The sequence below is a fragment of the Aulonocara stuartgranti genome (assembly GCF_965226115.1).
Source record: "Aulonocara stuartgranti genome assembly, chromosome: 18".
NCBI lineage: Eukaryota > Metazoa > Chordata > Actinopteri > Cichliformes > Cichlidae > Aulonocara > Aulonocara stuartgranti.
The window spans coordinates 915,515-936,471 of NC_138954.1; the positions used below are offsets into that span (position 1 = coordinate 915,515).

General features: G+C 40.4%; 1 protein-coding gene across 1 annotated transcript; it reads right to left on the reverse strand.

Annotated features, from left to right (window-relative positions):
- Window positions 1-11,140: 11,140 nt before the first annotated feature.
- Window positions 11,141-20,639, reverse strand: LOC309693360 (uncharacterized protein). The gene is made up of 2 exons (XM_082512468.1): window positions 20,410-20,639; window positions 11,141-14,005 (listed from the first exon to the last, which is right to left on the reverse strand). Exons 1-2 carry the CDS (start codon window positions 20,579-20,581, stop codon window positions 12,948-12,950), a joined length of 1,230 nt encoding a protein of 409 aa, XP_082368594.1. The 5' UTR covers window positions 20,582-20,639; the 3' UTR covers window positions 11,141-12,947.
- Between the last annotated feature and the right edge of the window lie 318 nt (window positions 20,640-20,957).

Sequence of the window (20,957 nt, forward strand, 5' to 3'; positions counted from 1 at the left end):
TGCAAGAGAAGATTACACTAGTCAATACGTGAGTTAACGAGACTGTGGACATGAATGGACATAAAACAGTAATTATTCATAGATCCTTGTATGTTGACGACATTCACCATTTAGAAGCATTAAATATGTATATATCTATTTTAACATCCAATTTCTTAAACTCCAGCAGCTAAAACTGAATCCCCCCTTTCCAAACTAAAATTATGGCAGAATTAAAAGTTAGAAAATTATAATCTTTTATGTTGTTTTTTTCCTCTGCATCCATGCTTGTTCTCTCTGGGTAATAAAAAAACAAACTCTGCAGGAGGGGGAGATACAGGAGAGGTGGAGGAAGATCTCAGCCTGGGCGTCTATTGTCTTGTGTAGTCTGGAAGGTGAGTGGATGACGGGGTGGGTGCAGTTTTCTCTGTGGTGGGGTCGGGTGGACTGTCCCGGGCTCTGTGGGGCCGGGTGGCGCTGTTGTTCTGGGCCCCGGTCCGGATGGGCCTGAGCCCCCTTTCCCTGGCGGGTTGCAGAGTATGGGGGTGCCTACTGGGGTCAGCGGGGGAGCTGTATAGCGAAAAGCGCTATATAAATGCAATCCATTATTATTATTATTACCCGACTGCAATCTGGAAATATTAAATATTTGGTAAAAATGGTAAATGGCCTGTATTTGTATAGCGCTTTACTAGTCCCTAAGGACCCTAAAGCGCTTTACATATCCAGTCATCCACCCATTCACACACACATCCACACACTGGTGATGGCAGCTACATTGTAGCCACAGCCACCCTGGGGCACTGACAGAGGCGAGGCTGCCGGACACTGGCGCCACCGGGCCCTCTGACCACCACCAGTAGGCAACGGGTGAAGTGTCTTGCCCAAGGACACAACGACCGAGACTGTCCGAGCCGGGGCTCGAACCGGCAACCTTCCGATTACAAGGCAAACGCCCAACTCTTGAGCCACAATTGCCCATTTAGGCATGGATATCTCTCCTAAGCTTGCAGAATTAACTAAATTAAACTACATCCCGCTTTTAAAGGAAGTAGAAGGCGATCTGGCTAGATGGAAATCTCTGCCCATATCACTCATGGGAAGGGTCGCTGCTATAAAAATGATGGTCTTACCAAAAAGAAATTATTTATTTTCAATGATCCCAAATAAGCCATCACAAGATTGGTTCAGATCTCTAGACTCGTATATTTCTAAATTCCTTTGAAAAGATAAACCCCCACGTATCAGCTTAAAAACACTACAAAAGACCAAGGATAAAGGAGGATTAGATCTGCCCAACAGGCTTCAGTTCATCTCCAGATGGTTTAAACACACCCTCTTAGATGAACCTTGGATAGATGTAGAACAGGCACTATGTAATAATCTAGAAATTTCAGACCTATCATTATCAGCTCAAACATCAAACGACATGAATGCTTTAAAAGCATCAATATCAGCTCTTCTCTGACAGCATGGTGGGAGTTTCTAAAAATAACAGAGTCTTCATTAATCCCATGCAAACGTACACCTCTGGAACCATCTGGGCATATTACAAAACAATAATATGATAAACTTTCCAGATTGGAGTTATAAAGGAATTAAATACCTGGAACATATATTGGAAGGAACAGACTTTATTTCGTTTGACAGACTAGTTACACAATATGGGATCAACAAGAAACGATTTTTGGAATATCAATAAATTAAATCCATAGTAAAAAAGAAATTTAATCCCAGTGAAGCTGAATTACAAACACCACCAAGTGTGATACAATTTTTTAATCTTAAAACTCCCAAACTATTGTCTAAAATATACAGAACACTTTCTGTAAATTAGATGAATCAATATCACTTCCTATTGCAAAATGGGAAGCGGATTTATCGATCAGCTTAGACCAAAACCTTTGGTCTCAGATATGCTTAAAAACCTTTCAATGGATCAGAAATCTCAGTTTGCAATTAATGCAATATAAAATATTAAATAGAGTGCACTATACAGGTCATAGGATGTTCAAAATGGGCTTTACGTCTACCAACAACTGCTCACACTGTCAAGCAAATACACCGGACAATTATATCCACGCTCTTTGGTTCTGTCCACCAGTTCAGAAGTTTTGGCGCGAGATATGTGAAGACTTATCAAAGTGTCTGAAACGCAACATTCCAACTTCCCCTTTAGTGTGTTTGTTGGGCAACTTGGATGAGGTCACTGCAGAAATAAACACAGCCCACGTTGTTTTTACGACCCTATGCATTGCTAAGAAAACGGTCCTCATTAACTGGAAAAATAAAAATAATCTTAGTTCTAACCAATATAAAAACCATCTAATAGATCACATTAGTCTTGATACAGCCTCTGCCATCACATTTGATCAACAGCGAACTATAGCAGTCCCTTAATTAACCTCTGCCTGTCCTCGCAAACCACCAACAAAGTCTCGTGGCACCAGGTTCTGTCCTCTATCACTCCTTTTAAGATATCCGAACTCCTCCTTGCGCATTATTCCTCAAGGTGTCCCTTCAGTTCTCATGTGCTTTCACTAGCAACATCTAAACGCTCCCTCCTTGACATAGCCATTCGAGACCACTCTCCAAGCCGACTCGCGGTTCTGACGACATTCAAAATGGACTTATCATCTTCTGTGAGGTTCGTGGAATCAGGTGGCGCTCTGCCAGTTTTGGGGGTTATGATTATAGAAGGTGGTTTTACTCTAATCAGTTCGCAAACCCGTCCAAAGCTGCTGACTGTCACCTCTGTTCATTTCAGAAATTGGTGCCGTTCAGAGTCGATCCACGTCGATACCTGATCGAGGGTTCCCCTCATTCATCCGTTAAGGTTTTCTCTTCTCCCAAAATTCATTCCTAATTGTCTGAGCCCATCCACTTGATTCTATGGAATCCTGGACCGATTTATTGAGGACACGGACTGTTCATCTTTGCTAGCCTTCCCACCAGTTATATTCCTCTCCTCTGGGTGGTGATGTCACTTGGTGTTCGTCCTGTCTTCCTTCTCTCACTCCAACCAATCACAGCAGATGGCCCCGCCCCTCCCTGAGCCTGGTTATGCTGGAGGTTTCTTCCTGTTAAAAGGGAGTTTATCCTTCCCACTGTCGCCAAAATACTTGCTCATAGGGGGTCATGTGATTGTTGGGTTTTTCTCTGTAGGTATTATTGTAGGGTCTTGAGGAGACTGTTGTTGTGATTTGCCGCTGTATAAATAAGTTGAATTGAAAATTGAATAATTACTGCAGAGGTCTTTGACCGTACAGTTAGTACTGCTTCTAGGGGATGCCTTCTTTGGGCATCTGTCCGGTCTGGGTGCCACCGCCAGTCCTCTTCAAGGCCTTCCCCAAACTGCAGATCAATTCATGTCTAAGAATTCAACTTTACCTGATAAAAACGCCGTTAAACCTAAAATGAGGACTTCGGCCCAATGAGTGTAATGTGCCTCATCATGTGTAAATGAATTCATACTGAAATCCAACAGTAACTCTCTAAATCCATGGTAAAACCAAAAACCTAATCAGTTCTTAGTTCTTCAGTTTTGTCCCATGCGTGGAGAAGTCTCCAGATTCTCTGAATTTGTGGTAAAGACGAGCAATTCTGGCAAACCATCAGACGACTTGGGAGGAAAGCAGCGCTCTGCTGGGTCTGGGATTGTCTGCTTAGGCTGTTGCCCCCGCTACCCGCCTCTGATAAATGGAAAAAAATCAATTCAGTTTTATTTATACAACAGAAAAATCACAACAACAGCCTCAAAGTGCTTTATATTGTAAGCTAGGGTAAGAAAATGGAGCCATTACTGTTTGTATATCACATTTACAGTATTTTTGGCAACAGTGTAATAATGGAGCTTGAGAGTCATTAAGGCAGTAATGGCAGACCTGGGAAACAAACCATCCTTAAATATTATAACATACCAAGCTTCTGTGTTTGAATGCAAAACAAACACGTTGTTGAGCTCGAACGCGCGTGTGTGGCTGAAAAATAATTAAATGACATATTGATTATCAGTAATGTAACCTACAAAATAAAGTTATTGGAAGCTTAAAATGAATTTCAAAATTATTACATTTCAGACTTTTTTTATAGATACGTTTGTAAAGTTTTGATTGTATAAAAATGAAATAAAATAATAATAATTGGTTCATATTTGAAGTATTATTGAATAACAGTACTGTACAATAACTACAGTAGTGGCAGCACATTTATTGTTCAGTAGAAAAATGTCCAGTATGTTGGCTGACATACTTTTTTTCCTTTGAAAATATAAATGGGCTGATTGTAATCGTACTGTAAGTGTCAGCAAACCCACAGTCTGTCTACAAAACACAGGAAGCATTTTCCACACTGCTCAGCTCCACTAGAGGGCGACATCATCCAGTAGGCGGGGCTCTCCTTCTGCACTGTGTTCAACCATTGTGTCAATAATAAGTGCTGCTGTGAAGAGAACAATTCTCAGACTGAATGTTGAACATCAGCTAGTTTCTCCTGTTGATTTAAACCTTGTTGTACAGATGGAACATTGGCTGTGGATTATTCTTGCTGCTCTTTTCTTTGGTGAGATACAAACATCAACATGTTTCCTCTGCTTAAATAAATGTGTGAGTCTGATTAATGGTGAGTTTTTAATCATGTTTGTTGATCCATCTCTTCCTCTGCATGTTCTGTTCTTCCTCAGAGTGTAAAGGAGAAGACAAAGTGATCCAGGAACAAGGAGATGTCATTGCTGCTGAAGGAGACACAGTTACACTTGGATGTAACTTTGAAACAACTGATACATATCCATATTTGTTCTGGTACAAACAAGAAGTAAATGACTTTCCAAAATATGTTTTACGACGTGATAAAACAGCCGGCGATAATGCTCAAGAATTCCCAAAGAACAGATTTGATGCTGAACTCAAAGAAAAGTCAGTCCCACTGAAAATCCAGAAGCTTCAGCTGTCTGACTCTGCTGTGTACTACTGTGCTCTGCAGCCCACAGTGACAGGAAACAGCAAAACTCTGTACAAAAACCTTTGGAGCAAAGACAACAGAATACTCCACAACATCCACTAGAGGGAGCCACACACTGTTAAACCTCTGATTCTTGTGTCATTGGACTGATGACAAAGACAACAGAGAAATGAAGCAGTAAAGATCAGAGACAGAGACAGAGCTGCTGTGGAAGCACAAAACTGTTTGATTGGCTGAGCTATTAAAATGGCCCCGCCCACTGAAGTTGAGCTCATCCAATGACATTATTTGTTGGTCATTGTGCTGCAGTGGAAGAACATTGTTCATGTGCTGTCTGTCTGGCTTTAATAACTCCAAAGACATGTTGCTGCACCTCTTTTTGCTTCTATCTCACATTATAGGTGAGTTTAAGAACAGGGATTAAAGTTTAGTTGAAGCTGCTGCATTAAGCAGATATACAGACTGCATTTCACTACTTTTCTTCTTTCTTTTTCCAGGACTAACAGCTGGAGACTCAATCACTCCTCAACAACCTGAAGTCACTAAAACAGAAGGAGAATCTGTCACACTCACATGTAGCTATGAGACAAGTGATGATACTCCTTGGCTTTATTGGTACAGACATGATTCTGACCTTCAGGCTCCTCAGTTTATACTCTGGAAAGGAGCAAAAGACAGCACAAGTGAATATATTCCCAATAATCGATATGGATCCCAAACATCACCTACAACAACTACTCTGACCATACCAGCCCTAACCCTGGCAGACACAGCTCTCTACTACTGTGCTCTACAAACACAGTGATACAAAGTGTAGAAGAGGCTGTACAAAAACCTGAACACAGATATCTGACTACTCTTCAAAGAGGAGGGAAGTGGTATTCAAAGCACAGCTTCATATCAGATGGATTCTGCTAATTCCTGTTTTATCAGAGTCACTGTGGTTACAGCTGCTAATGAAACACTGTGGGAGGATTCACATGAGCAGCAAATCCACATCAACCACAAACCAACTGCAGGAACGTTCAGACGCAAAGAAACAATAATGAAATAACTACAAACAGTAAAAACTGTTCATGTGAAATATGTACAGTATACAATATGCTTTCTAACTTTTATTCATATGCATTCACACTCCGATGGATGTATCAGAGAGCAAATCAGGGTTAGTATCTTGCCCAAGGACATTTGGCATGCAATCTGGGGGAGGCAGGGATCAAACCACCAACCTCCCGATCAGCAGCTGACCTGCTCTACCGTCTGAGCTACAGCCCCCCCTAAAGGTCATCAGGATATAACTTTCTTATTTATTGGATGACAGTGTTTAAAAATCAGAAACAAAATAAAATAACTCAGTTTCACATGTAACAAAGTCACAACATAATAATCTAATCTAAAGGTGCTTCATGCCTGCATGACCTACTTTGACATTCTCACAGTGTTTTTCTATCGTGGCTTGAACATCTGCTTTAAACTTTCCTTACATTTGACACAAATCCTCTGTGTGAGTCTGATTTTTCAGTGATGTCATGTATATAGTTTCTCACCTGTGTGTTTGTTCTGATTGGGTGTTTACTGCCGTTTCATTGTTCACTCACTCGCTCCCCAATAGATATTTCATAAATAATTAGAAATAATAATAATATCAATCAATCCAAGCTTTATTCGCCACATGCAGGTTTCTCTGCAGTGAAATGGGACACCCCCCCCCCCGACCTTACACACACACAACACAGACATCACATGGGGATACAGGTTGGAGATCGGTAGCGTTACAGAAAAACACTGAAATATACACTACAATGGGAAAGTACAAGAGGAAAAAAAGAGACCTCTACTCATGCTGTGCTTCCATGGTAGGACAGCATGAGAACAGTAATAATAATAACACAATTAGCAAAGAAGTCAAGTATGTAAAACATGTTAAAAGTGAAAATGAAAACCTGATTAAAATTCAATACATGTAAAATGTGACTATGGTGGTTTGGGTTCTTTCTTCTTCTTCTTTTTTGAGTTTTTCTATCTTAAAATGCTTAGTAGTGTCTTTTATGATTTATTTAGTTAATTCTATATACTGTTCCCATTCTTTTCCATCAGTCTCTGTGTTTATCTTTTATTTGTTCTCGTTGTGCTGTTTTCCCTTTTTTGGCAGCTTTTGTTTTTTTCTGTCTTGTGTTTGCTTATTTTGTAATACCTGACTTTCTCTTTGCATTTTTTGGCTTTATAAGTTGTCCTGACAAATCCAGACTAAGTACTTGTTGGAGTCCTGCCACCACCATGTTGCATTTGTGTCCATAAGATATCACCACATAGCTAATTATGACACACAGCACATGTCAGATGTCCTGAAAGTGTATGGTAATAACTGAGTGTAAAGTGTTGTTACGGTGCCGGCCAGAGATGGGCAGTAACGCGTTACTGTAATCTGATTACTTTTTTCAAGTAACGAGTAAAGTAAGGGATTACTATTGCAAAAAAGGTAATTAGATTACTGTTACTTTCCCGTGGGAATGCTGCGTTACTGCGTTACTAAAACCGTGATTTCTTTGCGAGAATGTCTCACGACAGTGACGTAAGCGAGTGCGACGTTCGTGACAACAGCTGTGTGCAGATCAACAATGGATCACATATCGAGTGCAGAGAGAGTATGAGCGTGCAGCGTTTAAAGCGTGGAAGTACTGACCTTACTTTGAGTTTGATTCCATAAAAAGTGACAAAAACATTAGTGTCCGCTGTGCGTGGGAAGAAAACTTCTTTTTACAGTGAAAAAACCCCTAAACTTCCAAACAAGCACCGAGTAGCTACGACGTAATGGGAAACTCACAGAGACACTCACGGATTCTTCCACTGACCGCGGCACACCTGGACCAGGGTAAACCTCCGCCTACCCCACTCCTGCTTTACAGGTGAAAATAGAGCAACAGGACCGCTGAGTCTTTGACTTTATTTATTTTCTGCTGTGTTTTACTTGCATCTACTTGAAAGACTGAGTGTAAACACACAATATTTTATTTTATGTGCTGGAATGTGCAGAAAATAGGTTTAAATGTTAAACTAATTTCTTCCAGTCAGAGAATGTTGCATATAATTAAATGTTTGCTTGATGCATAAAGTTAAAAGATTAAAACTAATAAACAAGTTTTAAAAAGAGACTTTTCCATTTGATTACATTTTGTATGATGGATTATGCAGAAAAAGTAGAATTGGGCTGAAAGATCTATCACTTTATCACCTATTCAGGTTGTAAATCGTGTTTTTAAAAAGTAACTAAGTAACTAATTACTTTTGAAAATAAGTAATGAGTAAAGTAACAGGATTACTTTTTTGGGGAAGTAATCAGTAATTAGTTACGGATTACTTTTTTCAAGTAACTTGACCAACACTGGTTCCGGCTGAGACAAACAGCTGATTCTGTGTCATAAAGAATTATTTCATGAAGTGTGAGAGATTATCTGTATCTGTGCTTGTGTCAGTGGAGCTGGAGCAGCCTGTTAGACAAGGAGCTCTTACTGTAAGAGGCTGATAGATAACAGCTTGTGCAGTGACCTTCTCTCCACCACAGCTTCCTGTATATCCAGTTTGCATTAAGCCTTCCTCATCACTTTATTCAGTTTGTTGGTGTCACCAGAAATGTGGCTTACGATTGTTACGATTTTCCCCCAGTATACATTCTGCTGTCTTCACAGAAGAGGTGATCATTAGGGGTGGGCTTTGATAATCGATTTATCGATTAATATCGATTCTGGCTTGGATAACGTGATATCGATTCATTAAAATCCTGAATCGATTTTTTAATATAAATTTATTTTGCCCAAAATGCCAGAATCTCAGGTTAAACCTCACAAAATTTCAACAACCACCAAACAGCTAAAACAGTAAATGAGAGCAGGAACACGGCTTCTGCACAAAGATGTAAACACAAAGCGCGGACCCGCCGACGGATCAGAATCACTGAGATGTCGCGTTTCTCACCCGACGGCACGGACACGGTCGGGGCTGAAAGCCGACAGCTCGCTGATTCTGATGTTTCGGCGGGTCCGCGCTTTGTGTTTACGTCGTTTTTGCGCTGATTCTAAAGCTGTTAGTTTTATCTCTCTCCAAACAATATTGACTGAACCAGCAGCAAAAGAAGATCCAAACTTCACATAAACATTGTCATGGATTCACTCTGACTTTTGCTGTTTTGCTTCCACCAGGATAAAATCACACTTCATGCACAGCTCTCTCTCTGTCTCTCTGTACTTCAAGAACAGTTTCCTGTCTAAAAATGTTTTCTGCATTATTTGCTTGCTTGTTACGCAGAAGTCTACCGTTGTTTACAGCGCTGTCGGTCGCTGTTTTTTTTTCTTTGACTTACTTCCGAAAAATAAACCAAATTTCTGCTGTTCAGTAGGCTTCTGAACAAATGTAAACTTTTAAAAATTATGCAAAACGTGTCTGTGTTTTATCTTCAGCTACTTTGACACAAAGGCATCTGCTGTGATGCTCACACCTTTGATAAAGTCTTGCAAGTGTCAGCTTCCTTTTTTATAGATACAAAAATATATAAATGTACTGATCTGAATAATAATATTTCTGACTGTCTGAGGCAAAATTTCCCAGATTCAAATCTAACCGAATCGTGAATCGAATCGATTCTAGAAATCAGTGACGATACCCAGCCCCAGTGATCATTGTTACCTGTGTGGACTCTGAGCTGTGTATTTACATTCAGGACTTATTCTTTCAGATTTATTCCCAAATATCCCATGTGTCAGAAACACATCAACTCCCTATCTCCATTGTCACACTGAATATGTAGGCAGGGAGGGTGATGTCTTCTTTTTGGCTTGGACACGTACAGCGCTACATTTGGAGTTGATCCTGAGTCTAATATTCACTTCCTATCTGATCTTGACTTTCAGCTTCAGCAGAGTTTTAATTGTGTTTCTATTAAAAAAATTTGTCTTTGAGACTCTCAAAGTGCCGAACACTACAAGCCACACTCGCCCTTCACACACTGATGTGTTTAAGGATCATTGACTTTTCACTTTGTAGACTTCCTGCTGCCAAGGAAAGCAGAGCAGCAGAAAGACGTGCTGAGTGTGAAGCTGTCAGCAGGGGGAATAACACAGGGCTGTGAATGAGTCCTGTCACTGTGATCAGGCTCCTCCTTCTAATCCACCAACTTAGTGTTGATGAAGACTAAACAGAGAGATCACAGCTTCTTTATACTTGCTGTAGCTCACAGTTACTCTACACTGCAGATATGACGCCTCTGTTCATCTCAGTGCTGCTGGCTGCTATGTGCCTCGGTATGAACACAACTCTGTTTCTTTGATATCAACATTGACGTGATTCTTTAACAGCACACTGATACTGTTTGTTGGTGTTTTACAGAATGCAGAGCACAAAAAGACAACGTGCTGCAAGCAAAAGGAGAAGAGACTGCTGCTGCAGGAGGCACAGTGACACTTCACTGTCTCTATAACACCAGCAGTTTAACAGGTACTTCTCTCTTCTGGTACAAACAGGATGGAAACAACAGCCCCAAATTCATCCTGAGTCGTGTTAGTGGGGATCAAGGAAACACAGCAGACGAGTTCAAGGAGAGATTTTCATCCACACTGGATTCCAGCATCAGATCAGTTCCTCTGAAGATCCAGAAGCTTCAGCTGTCTGACTCTGCTGTGTACTACTGTGCTCTGCAGCCCACAGTGACAGGAAACAGCAAAACTCTGTACAAAAACCTTTGGAGCAAAGACAACAGAATACTCCACAACATCCACTAGAGGGAGCCACACACTGTTAAACCTCTGCCCAGTTGGGTTTGTTGTAGTGACAATTTGAGTGAATAATGTTTATTGTGTAAAATAACAGAAATTATTCAAGATAATCAGTCATGTGACACAAGCTACTCACTGAAATACAATAACAGCTAGCTAACGTCATACTTCTATTATTTTGTGATGAATCTACTTCCTGCTTCTTCAAAATGTTTGTTCATACAGCAGCAGAGGTAAGGATGAAACAGAAAGACAGAACTGTGTCACATGACCACAGATGTTTCTGCAAAAGCTGCTGCCCACATTCTGCAAGAATACAATGAATCTAACCCCACTAACTGCATGGAGGAAGCCAGAGAAAACCCAACCCAATAAATAAGGATGTGAGTTATTGTCTCTTCACTGAGGATAGACTGACAAGAAACTTTTTTCTCAAACACAGTAAGTACAGGAGATTTTAACAGGTGAAATGTTTAATTTAACGCTTGCAGAGGAACAGAAATCATCAATGAAAATGCTAACTACCTCTATATATGAGCGTCCCACCACGTCTTGAGTCTAAAACTCTACAAAAAAGCTAAAAGTAACAGAAAACGAGTGTCAATGAATTAAATGACCAAAAGAAAATGAGACAAATGAATGATATAAATAGCAACATTAAAAAATTATATCTAAATGAGCTTTCAAGTTATTCTTATTAAAAGAATTGGAAAAGCAGCATGATGGTGCAGTGGTTAGCACATTTTTTAAAAATCTCAAATTTATCACAGTGTAGTCTGACAGCTGGAGGTTCGACTGATCTCACAGGATTCCACTCAACAAACTAGAACACAGGGTAAAGCTGTACTCTGCGGAAACACAAATCTAAAATAAATATTGTATTTCCATTTATTTTATCACTCACTGGCCTTTCCATGCTGCTGGATGCACGTTTGAAATTTTTACAAGACACCTTTAAACATCAAAGGTTACTGTCCAGAACCAGAGCACAAACAAACAACCTGAAATGAAAAAAAATCAAAAAGAAATTAATTTCATTGATGAAGCAGGTCTTCTCGGTGTGTGTTCTGTTTTGTGATGTAGTAGCTGCAATGACAGCAATGCAAAAGAGATATAAGAGCAGAAACCAAATGTTTGCACTTCATTCGGTTAGGAAACAGTTTAAAGACTTCTACATAGAAAATGTATTCCTCAGTACTGTTGGGCAAGTTACTTTGAAAAAGTAATTAGCTATAGTTACTTCTTGAAAAAAGTAAGTTATTAACTAAGTTACAATATTATAAAAGTAACTAAATACAAAGAAAAGTAACTATGGTGTTACTTTAGAAAAAAAAGTTTAACCCTCTGAGGTCCAGGGTTGATTTGACCTCTACATTTCACCTTTCAAGAACTATTTATCATGCCTTGTTTGGTATCATTCTTTTCAGCACAAACTCACATCTGAATTTACAGTTATGTTTTCAATAATACAATTGATTAAAAAAATATGTAAATAACCAAAACAAACAACCCCCACCCCCATGAAATCTTTTTTTTTTTTTACTGTAACAACAATAAACATTTAACAAATCATTTTCATAACATGAAATGCAAATAGACATTGTACATTTTAAAAACCTATGCAGGAGTTTTGCAAATAAAAAAGTTATATGCAACTATTTACCAAAAAAATGCAGCAAAGACTTTGTTAATAACCATTTTAAACTATTTACAGAACACTCTGCATCAAATAAGATGCCACACAAATTATTTGTGCCACCACGTTATCTTAAATTGGTCATGTAATTGGTTTACCATGACTACTTTATCCTTCCTCAGCCAACCAGTGGGACTTGTGGGACTGTTTCGCCCCACTAGCTCCCAGCAAGATGAACACAGCTTCAACCAACTGTGTGTTGAGAAACTGTAACGTGCCTGCACCGCATTTTCTTCATAGTAACAGTAACAGCAACAGCATTATAACGATAGAAATAGTAATTAGTTAGATTACTAATTACTGAAAAAAGCAATGGTGTTATCCCCATCACTGTTGCTTGGGTAAAGAATTGATAATGCTCTTAAAACATTTTGTAAATGGAATAATTTGTAAAAATGTGCCACTTCCACCTGCTTTTAAAATGAAACTCTAACCATGACCTCCTCACTACCATGCTGTGCTTACCATTAGTTCCCATGCTGACTTATGTTTAACTTTGCACTCAACACAGCTTACTAAACTGTTAATTTTGTTAAAAGAGTACACCTCTATATGTGTATTTTCATGTGACGCAACAAGTGAGCACGATATCTAAATGAATTCCCACAGGTTTTACAATGATATGGTTTCTCACCTGTGTGTATTCTTATGTGCTCTTTTAAATGACTGTTACGCTTGAACATTTTCCCACATGTTTTACAATGATATGGTTTCTCACCTGTGTGACGTTTTGTGTGTATCAAAAACAAGTTTCTAAGTGGAAATGTTTTCCCACATGTTTTACAATAATAAGGTTTCTCACTTGTGTGAACTTTTTTGTGCCTCAATAAGCCATTACTACGTGCAAACATTTTCCCACATATTTCACAGTGATACCGCTTCTCACCTGTGTGCGTGATCATGTGGACAGTTAAACCATTTGTCTGTCTAAAACTTTTCCCACACACTTTGCAAGAATATGGTTTCTCACCTGTGTGGATTCTCATGTGCTGCACTACAGAACCACTACGTGCAAACATTTTCCCACATGTTTTACAGGAAAACGGCTTCTCCCCTGTATGGATTCTATAATGTCTTTCCATTTCATAATTATATTTGTAGGCTTTTCCACAAACATCACATTTTAAAGACTTTTTACTTTTGTCAGACTTGCACTGACTGTCTGGCGTAGGTTGGTGTTCTACATTATTGTGACCTTTTTTTTTATTTCTTCGTGATTGTGAATCTTTCTTCCTTCCTCCCTGATATTGTCTCACTGCTACAGCAGAGCTGACACAGTTGAGTTGGTCTCTTGTTGGTTCTGGTTCACTGTGGTCTCTTTTTTCAGCAGCAGTCACCATAAAGGTATGATTCTCCTCCTTTAGTACCAGCTGCTCTCCTTCCTGACTGCTACAGAGTTGCTCCTGTTCCTCTTTAATCTGTGGAGCTTCTGGTTCCTCTTGGTCCAGATTGGAGCTCCTCTCCTGGTTCCAGAGCTGCTGATCAGCGATAACTTCCTCCTCCCTACAGAAATGCTGCTGATCAGCGATAACTTCCTCCTCCCTACAGAAATGCTGCTGATCAGCGATAACTTCCTCCTCCTTACAGAAATGCTGCTGTGGGACATCTGGAGGGGAAAAAGGAGACAATTAAAAGAAAGGTGATGTGAAAATAGAAAAAAAATCATACTGAGCAAATATACTGCACAAAAAATAAAGGAAGACTTTGAACATGTATCAGATCAAAATGGAAAATTAAATTAAGCTTGATATCTATAGTGCCATGGACTGGGTATGTGTTCGGAATAGAACTGCACGATTAATCGTTGGAAAATCGCGACCTCGATTCATACTTATGTGCGATCTCATTTCCAAATGACAACGATTTAAAAAAATAAAAAATAAAAAGACGACGATTGTACCGCATTTTGATCCGGGACATAATCTGCATGAAAACAAGCGCTCACTCTTCCTGCTCAACAAATGACAAGGGCGGAGCCTTATACCACGTGATACAGAAGCTGTGCTGTGTGATGCTAAAATTAGCAGGAAAACACAATGGAGAGCACGTCAGGGATGACGAGAAAGTGACAGGAGAAAATCCGTCCCGGTCAACCACCCAAACATCAATAACAGGAACCTTATACAGCGCTTCCCTATACCCGTCGAACTCCTGCAGGCACAAAGAAATCATGGAGGCTATCACTTATCACCTGACCAAAGATATGGCTCCCATCAACACTGTGCAAAACGAGGGATTTAGGAAAATGATCAACATCCTAGACAAACGCTACACAGTGCCGTCCCGCAACTATTTTTCTATTGTTGCACTACCTGCTCTGTACACGCAGCGTCGAGCAACGGTAGAGACGGAATTACAAGCAGTACAACATTTTACGGCAACAACAAAACGTGAGACATTTGTTGTTTTTATGTTTATTTATTGTTTTTATGTTCAGTCTCAACTGTTACGAAGTTGATGTGCAGTTAATAAGTACAATAAATATTTATACTGGAAAAGAAAATCGTGAGAGAATCGTGATCTCAATTCTAAGCCAAAAAAAAATCGTGATTCTCATTTTATGCAAAATCGTGCAGCCCTAGTTGGGAATGAAAGGATGCCGTGTGGCTGAATTCAAGGACTCCCTAAAAATTTTACTGTAACCACTCAAAATGGTACTCAGTAGTTCAATTGGCCCTATTTGCTTGTAGGGCAGGGGTGTCCAACTCCAGTCCTTGAGAGCTACTGTCCTGCAGCTTTTAGATGCAGCCTTGTTCCAACACAACTGAATCTAATGAATGACTTGTTACCAGGCCTTTGCCAAACTTGATGGCATGCTGAAGAGGTATTCCAACCATTTGATTAAGCTGTGCTGGGGTAGGGATGCATCTAAAAGCTGCAGGATAGTAGCCCTCGAGGACTGGAGTTGGACACCCCTGTTGTAGGGCATGAAATGACAGATGCGTCCAGGGGAATCCCCCCCTAGATCTCGATCTGCCCATCACTGAGCTCCTGGACAGAGTTGTAACCTCGTAGTACCAGATGGAATGAAACATAACATCCCAGATATGAATGGAAATTAAGAAGAATTTAGTGATTCCAACTGATTATTGATAACGCTTAATGTTCCAATTTTGTATCAATTCTGTCTTCGATCCTTATTGCCTCTGCTTTGAGAGTCACCGCTATCATTAAGCAGCACATCAAAGACATTACTTCATACAAATTAATTTGTGCATGTAAGAGGTATTTCTCCTTTGTTGTGATCAGTGCTGGGGTGGTAAATGACAAAAACCCCAAAACAAAACAAAACGTTGCTACACATATTACATGGAGCACTTAAAATTAATTTGAATTAGTACAGTACTGCAGTATTTACTACTAGAAGAAAGTAACTCATTGTACTAGTCATTACAAAACTTTAATGTTAATGGGGTCAGCTCTCAGCTGCAGCGTCACTCTGGGCTCTTGGCTAGCTTAGCATTAGCATGCTGACTGCACAGGTGCTTGCAGAGTCATAGTTGTGTTAGCAGCCGTTTTGTCCTGGATCCAGTTTCTACTTTACCATCATGTTCTCATCCTTTTGTGCAATAAAAATAAATGTAATGTCCATAATCATGTTGCAGAGTGCGCCGCTATTTCACTCCTCTCACACGCAAACTAAAATCACCTGATTGTAGTGCAAGAACAGTGGGATCAATAACCAGACAGACTAACAATTGAATTACTTGAATTGGATTACCAGGAACCAGTTCTTGAGGACAGCCAGTGCCCAGCAGTCCAGGTCCTTGGATTCCCGTCCCTAACCCACTCTGCTACTTAACTGACCAGATCAATATGCCAGTAGTTTGACTGACCTGATGCTATACTCTGGTTAAAAAGCATTCCTTTACTTTTTCAAGCAGTGCATACTGTTAAAACAAGGCTTAAAAGTAGGAATGTCAGTCAGAAAAACACAGAAAGTTTACACCTCTTGTCAGTGCTGATGATGACTGACATCAGCTGTTGAAAATACGAGAGAAATGCAGAAATGTTGGCTGGATCCTCACAGTTAACAGATAAATCAACTCTCATTAAAAATCAGCTACAAGGAAAAAGGCCACAAATGAATACAGAGAGAATACAGACCCTACTCCACAAGTTAGCCCATGAACAGAGAAAGTCCTGTAAATTCACAGTAACTGCCGTCTCCTTACACACTTATACAGACTGTATATAACTCCAGCCATGTTGATGGATTGCCTATATTGGCTGGAAATATTCATTTCCGGAGGAAAGGACACAGGCAGACGATGCTTACAGGATGTGATGTGACAACACTAATGAAATATTGATGTGTCATATTTGTCCAAGGCGTATTTCATTGTTATGGAAAAAGAGAATATCAAAATCATGATGACCAATTGGAGTGGTGATTTCTATGACTTTGTGTATATAATTTGGAATTTTGTACAAATGTAGGCCAATAAGGAATATATGATATCATTTCATTCTTCAAAGGTTTCTTTGCATGACGCACAAACAGACACAATTGAAAGGTACAAATGTGCATGACACGAATTCAAACGTGGTGCAGATGTGTGTCACAGGCTGATCTGGCTGTAGGCTGTGGCACGTGGCCAGAGGTGGCGCTGGTTGACTCGAGTCCATGTTAGTGCACAAAGTAAACTGCTCGCTGTAGTTGTGAAGCAAAAACGCTGAAACCGGAGAAATAAAACGATAACGGCGACAAGAGTCTGTCCCGTGAACAACATCGGCGTGGCGTTAATTGTTTGCTGTTTTCGCGATCGCGTCGCACATGAGGACATAACCAAGTGGTACATAAGTACATTTTCTTACTTAAGTCTCCAAAAAGTCCTCACAATCAGAAACGTTGTTAGCAGAGCTGCTCTGTGCAGCGTTATGGCATAATAATTTTAAGGGAGAATAAAAAGTCGACACACATATCTCATTCCTGACGGAGGACTCTACCACTACACTTCTCCAGTCCATTCACAGAGTCGTTGCATGGTAAGACATGGATAGAGAGTGGGCGGAGCCTTTTACCGTCATTTTATTACGACGCAAAGTACAAACACCTGTGGACACACAATCCAACACCCCCACTTGTACACAGGTTGGGGAAAAACAATCCTCCGAAAAAACATCTTATATTCCAAACACAAATACAGAGAATTTGTCTAACTTAGACTTTGAAACTGGTTTCGTCATCTGTTCATTTTCACACTCTTTCACATCCGTGATATAATCACTCAAATAATCAGGTCTCTTTCTGATTCTGGATGGATAACGTGTAGCTCCAGCATCTACTTTATCATCAGTTTTAACCTCGGACTCAGTTTGACTGCTTTCACTACCATCTGGAATATCCTCATCCTTCGTCTGTTTGGGTTCACCATCTTTTCTGGATTCATAAACCTCATCTTCATACATCTGATCACTCTGTGTTTGTTGATCCATTGTCGCGGGATTTAGTATTTTTATCAATCTGTGCTTTTCAACTTTCCCGGTTTTTGGGAAATAGATCAAATATGCTGGACTATTTTTGTCATATCCCAAGAAAACACCTTTGTCGCATCTTGGATCCAGCTTTCCCCTATTTTGTTTATAAGCATAGCACAATGATCCGAATTTTTTCATTCTAGAAAGATCAGGTCTTTTTCCAGTTAACATCTTATACGCTGTCTGACCTGTGCGTTTGTTAAAACATCGGTTCCGAATCACTCCCGCGGTTTGTACTGCATATGGCCATAAAGACTTTGGCAATTCGCTCTCAACTAACATGCATCTCGCCATGTCAAAAAGTGTACGCCAGTTCCTCTCTGCTGTTCCGTTTTGATGAGGCGAATATGGCGCCGAAGTTTCCTGCCTAATGCCGTGTCTACTTAATAAATCTCTGAACTGTCTGCTTGTAAATTCAGTTCCATTATCAGAACGAATGCACTTGATTTTCCCATATGACGCCACCTCTGCAATAAATCTTTCAGTTGCTTGAGTTGTATCACTTTTGTGTTTCAGATTATATACAAATGTTGCACCTGAATAATCATCAACAAACGACAAAACATACTTAAACCCTTCTTTAGAGTTTGGCGTAATCGGACCAGCTAAATCCGTATGTACCAACTCTAATGCTGCCCTGGCCTTTTCATCCGGTTCTCGGTTCCTAGTTTGAATAAACTTCCCTTGTATACAGGCTTCACATTGCATATTTTTGTTGATTTTACCCTTAATTTCCATTCCATCAACGACATTTTGCAGATTTTGAACATCCTCATAATTACAGTGTCCTAGAATTTCATGCCACGTTTGCATATCAAAACATCCATTACATTTCTCTTCAAACTCTTGCACAGTGTTTATAAAGAACAGTCTCTCGTGTTCATATATAGGGAATTTTGTTCCATCAACATGTTTAAGAAAACTGTCCCCGTGTTTGAAAACCACAGTGGCTCCGTTACTAGTAGCTGCTTTTACTGACAAAATGTCCTGTGGAAACGATGGAATGTAGAGTGCTTGTTTCAATGTTACCTTGTGACTGCGTCCTTTACTGTCAATCATACTTATCTCAGCATCTCCTCGCCGCTTTGCAGCTCCTCTGCTCCGCCTTCCGTCAGCCAACTCTACACAATGAGCCTCGGGTCGAAATGTGTCATCAAAAGTCTTAAAACTCTCGATCTTCGTAAAGATATGTGACGTCGCTCCCGTATCCACCAGTAGCTGGTTATTCAGCATCTCTTGGCCGCCGTCCGGGACCCTCTGGGGTTCGGAGCCCGTCCTGAACGCGTAGTCCTTCTCCACAACCCCTCTCGCTTCATCCCGTCTTAGCTTCCTTCTACAGGTCGCATCTTTGTGTGTACTACTCCGGCAAAAACTGCACCATACTCTGGATCGGCACGTTCTTGCAGTGTGTCCCTTTAGTCCACATTTAAAACACACAATCTCATTATTCTTTGATCTTCGGTCATCTGCTCGCCATGAAGTAGAATCCTGGTCTAATTGCACTTTTGTCCTCATTACGTTGTCATCAGTTACAGCCGCACGCATTCTCTCGGTTTCTTCATAACTTCTGAGTTTTACTTTAAACTCTGAAAATGTGATTTTTGCTTCGCTCTGTGTAACGTGCACAATCAGGGGTTTAAACGTCTCTGGTAGACCTCTCATTATCATTGCGATCAGAAGTCCATCAGTTAATGACTCACTTTTTAACGCTGTGATAATTGCTTCTGCTCGGATAATATAGTCCGTCACACTTTCATTCTTTTCATTTGTGAGAGAAGTGAGTTCGGTGTACAGACTTATGATCCTTGGCTTGCCCACTCCTGCATAATGACCTCTCAAAATTTTTAGGGCTTTCCGTCCGTCATCAACTGCATCTCTCATAACTAACGATAAACTTTTGTCATCCAGAAATTGTATCAACTCTGCATATGCTTCTGCATTTTTGTCATCATCTTCACCATCGGCTTCTTCATCACCCTCAGCCTTTAAGATGACATCTTTCAAACCTTGTAGTCTGAGATGACCAAGGAACTTCGTTTCCCATATCTCATATTTCCTTTCATCTCCATCAAACTGCAAACGGGAATATCGACTGCCCGACTCTGCCGTGCGTCTGCTCATGATGCACAAAAACGCTTACTCACTCAATCGTGCCAAACTTTTAACACCTGCCGGTAACCTGCGGCTTTCCAGGAAACGCTGCCCTTCCTTTGGCAGTTACAGGATCTCTTTACTGCTGCTCTGGGCCCATAACCTGTTAGCAGAGCTGCTCTGGGCAGCATTATGGCACGATAATCTTAAGGGAGAATAAAAAGTCGACACACATATCTCATTCCTGACGGAGGACTCTACCACTACACTTCTCCAGTGCATTCACAGAGTCGTTGCATGGTAAGACATGGATAGAGAGTGGGCGGAGCCTTTTACCGTCATTTTATTACGACGCAAAGTACAAACACCTGTGGACACACAATCCAACAAACGTCCCGCAGAGCTGTGATCAGGATCCTCCCTCAGAGGGACACTCACCTGTCCTGTGCAGCTTGATTTGGGGTTTCCAGGTGATATCCAGCAGTCTGCGCTGACGGTCGATCTCTTCCTCGTACTGGACGATCGTTTTTTCAAACTCCAAGAATATTTGTTCAGCAGCAGCAGTTAGTCGCTCGTTGATGAACTCTCTCAGATACTGAACTGAAGGCATCGTTGCTGCCGCAGCTCACACACTCAGCTCACACACGTGGGACGGTAATGACGCCTTTGTTTGTTTACTTCCGCCTGTGTCACGCGGTGAGGTTCCGGCAGTACACGAGTGTTGCCTTTAGTTCCTTTAACATCTCAGTTTGTTGCAGTAAATGAATAAATGATTGTGAGCAGCAAGGCTGCAGTGAGAAGAGAAAACAGATCCATGAATGACTGAAGCTCCATGCAGGCTGTGGAATAAAAACAAAGGAAGTTATTTTGACTGTTCAGCTTTCAGTGCTGACTTTCATTTAATTTTTAATACACAACTAAACAAATCCATCATACTCATACAAAAATATCAAAGACAAAAGAGCAGAAACTGCAGCAGCTTATTT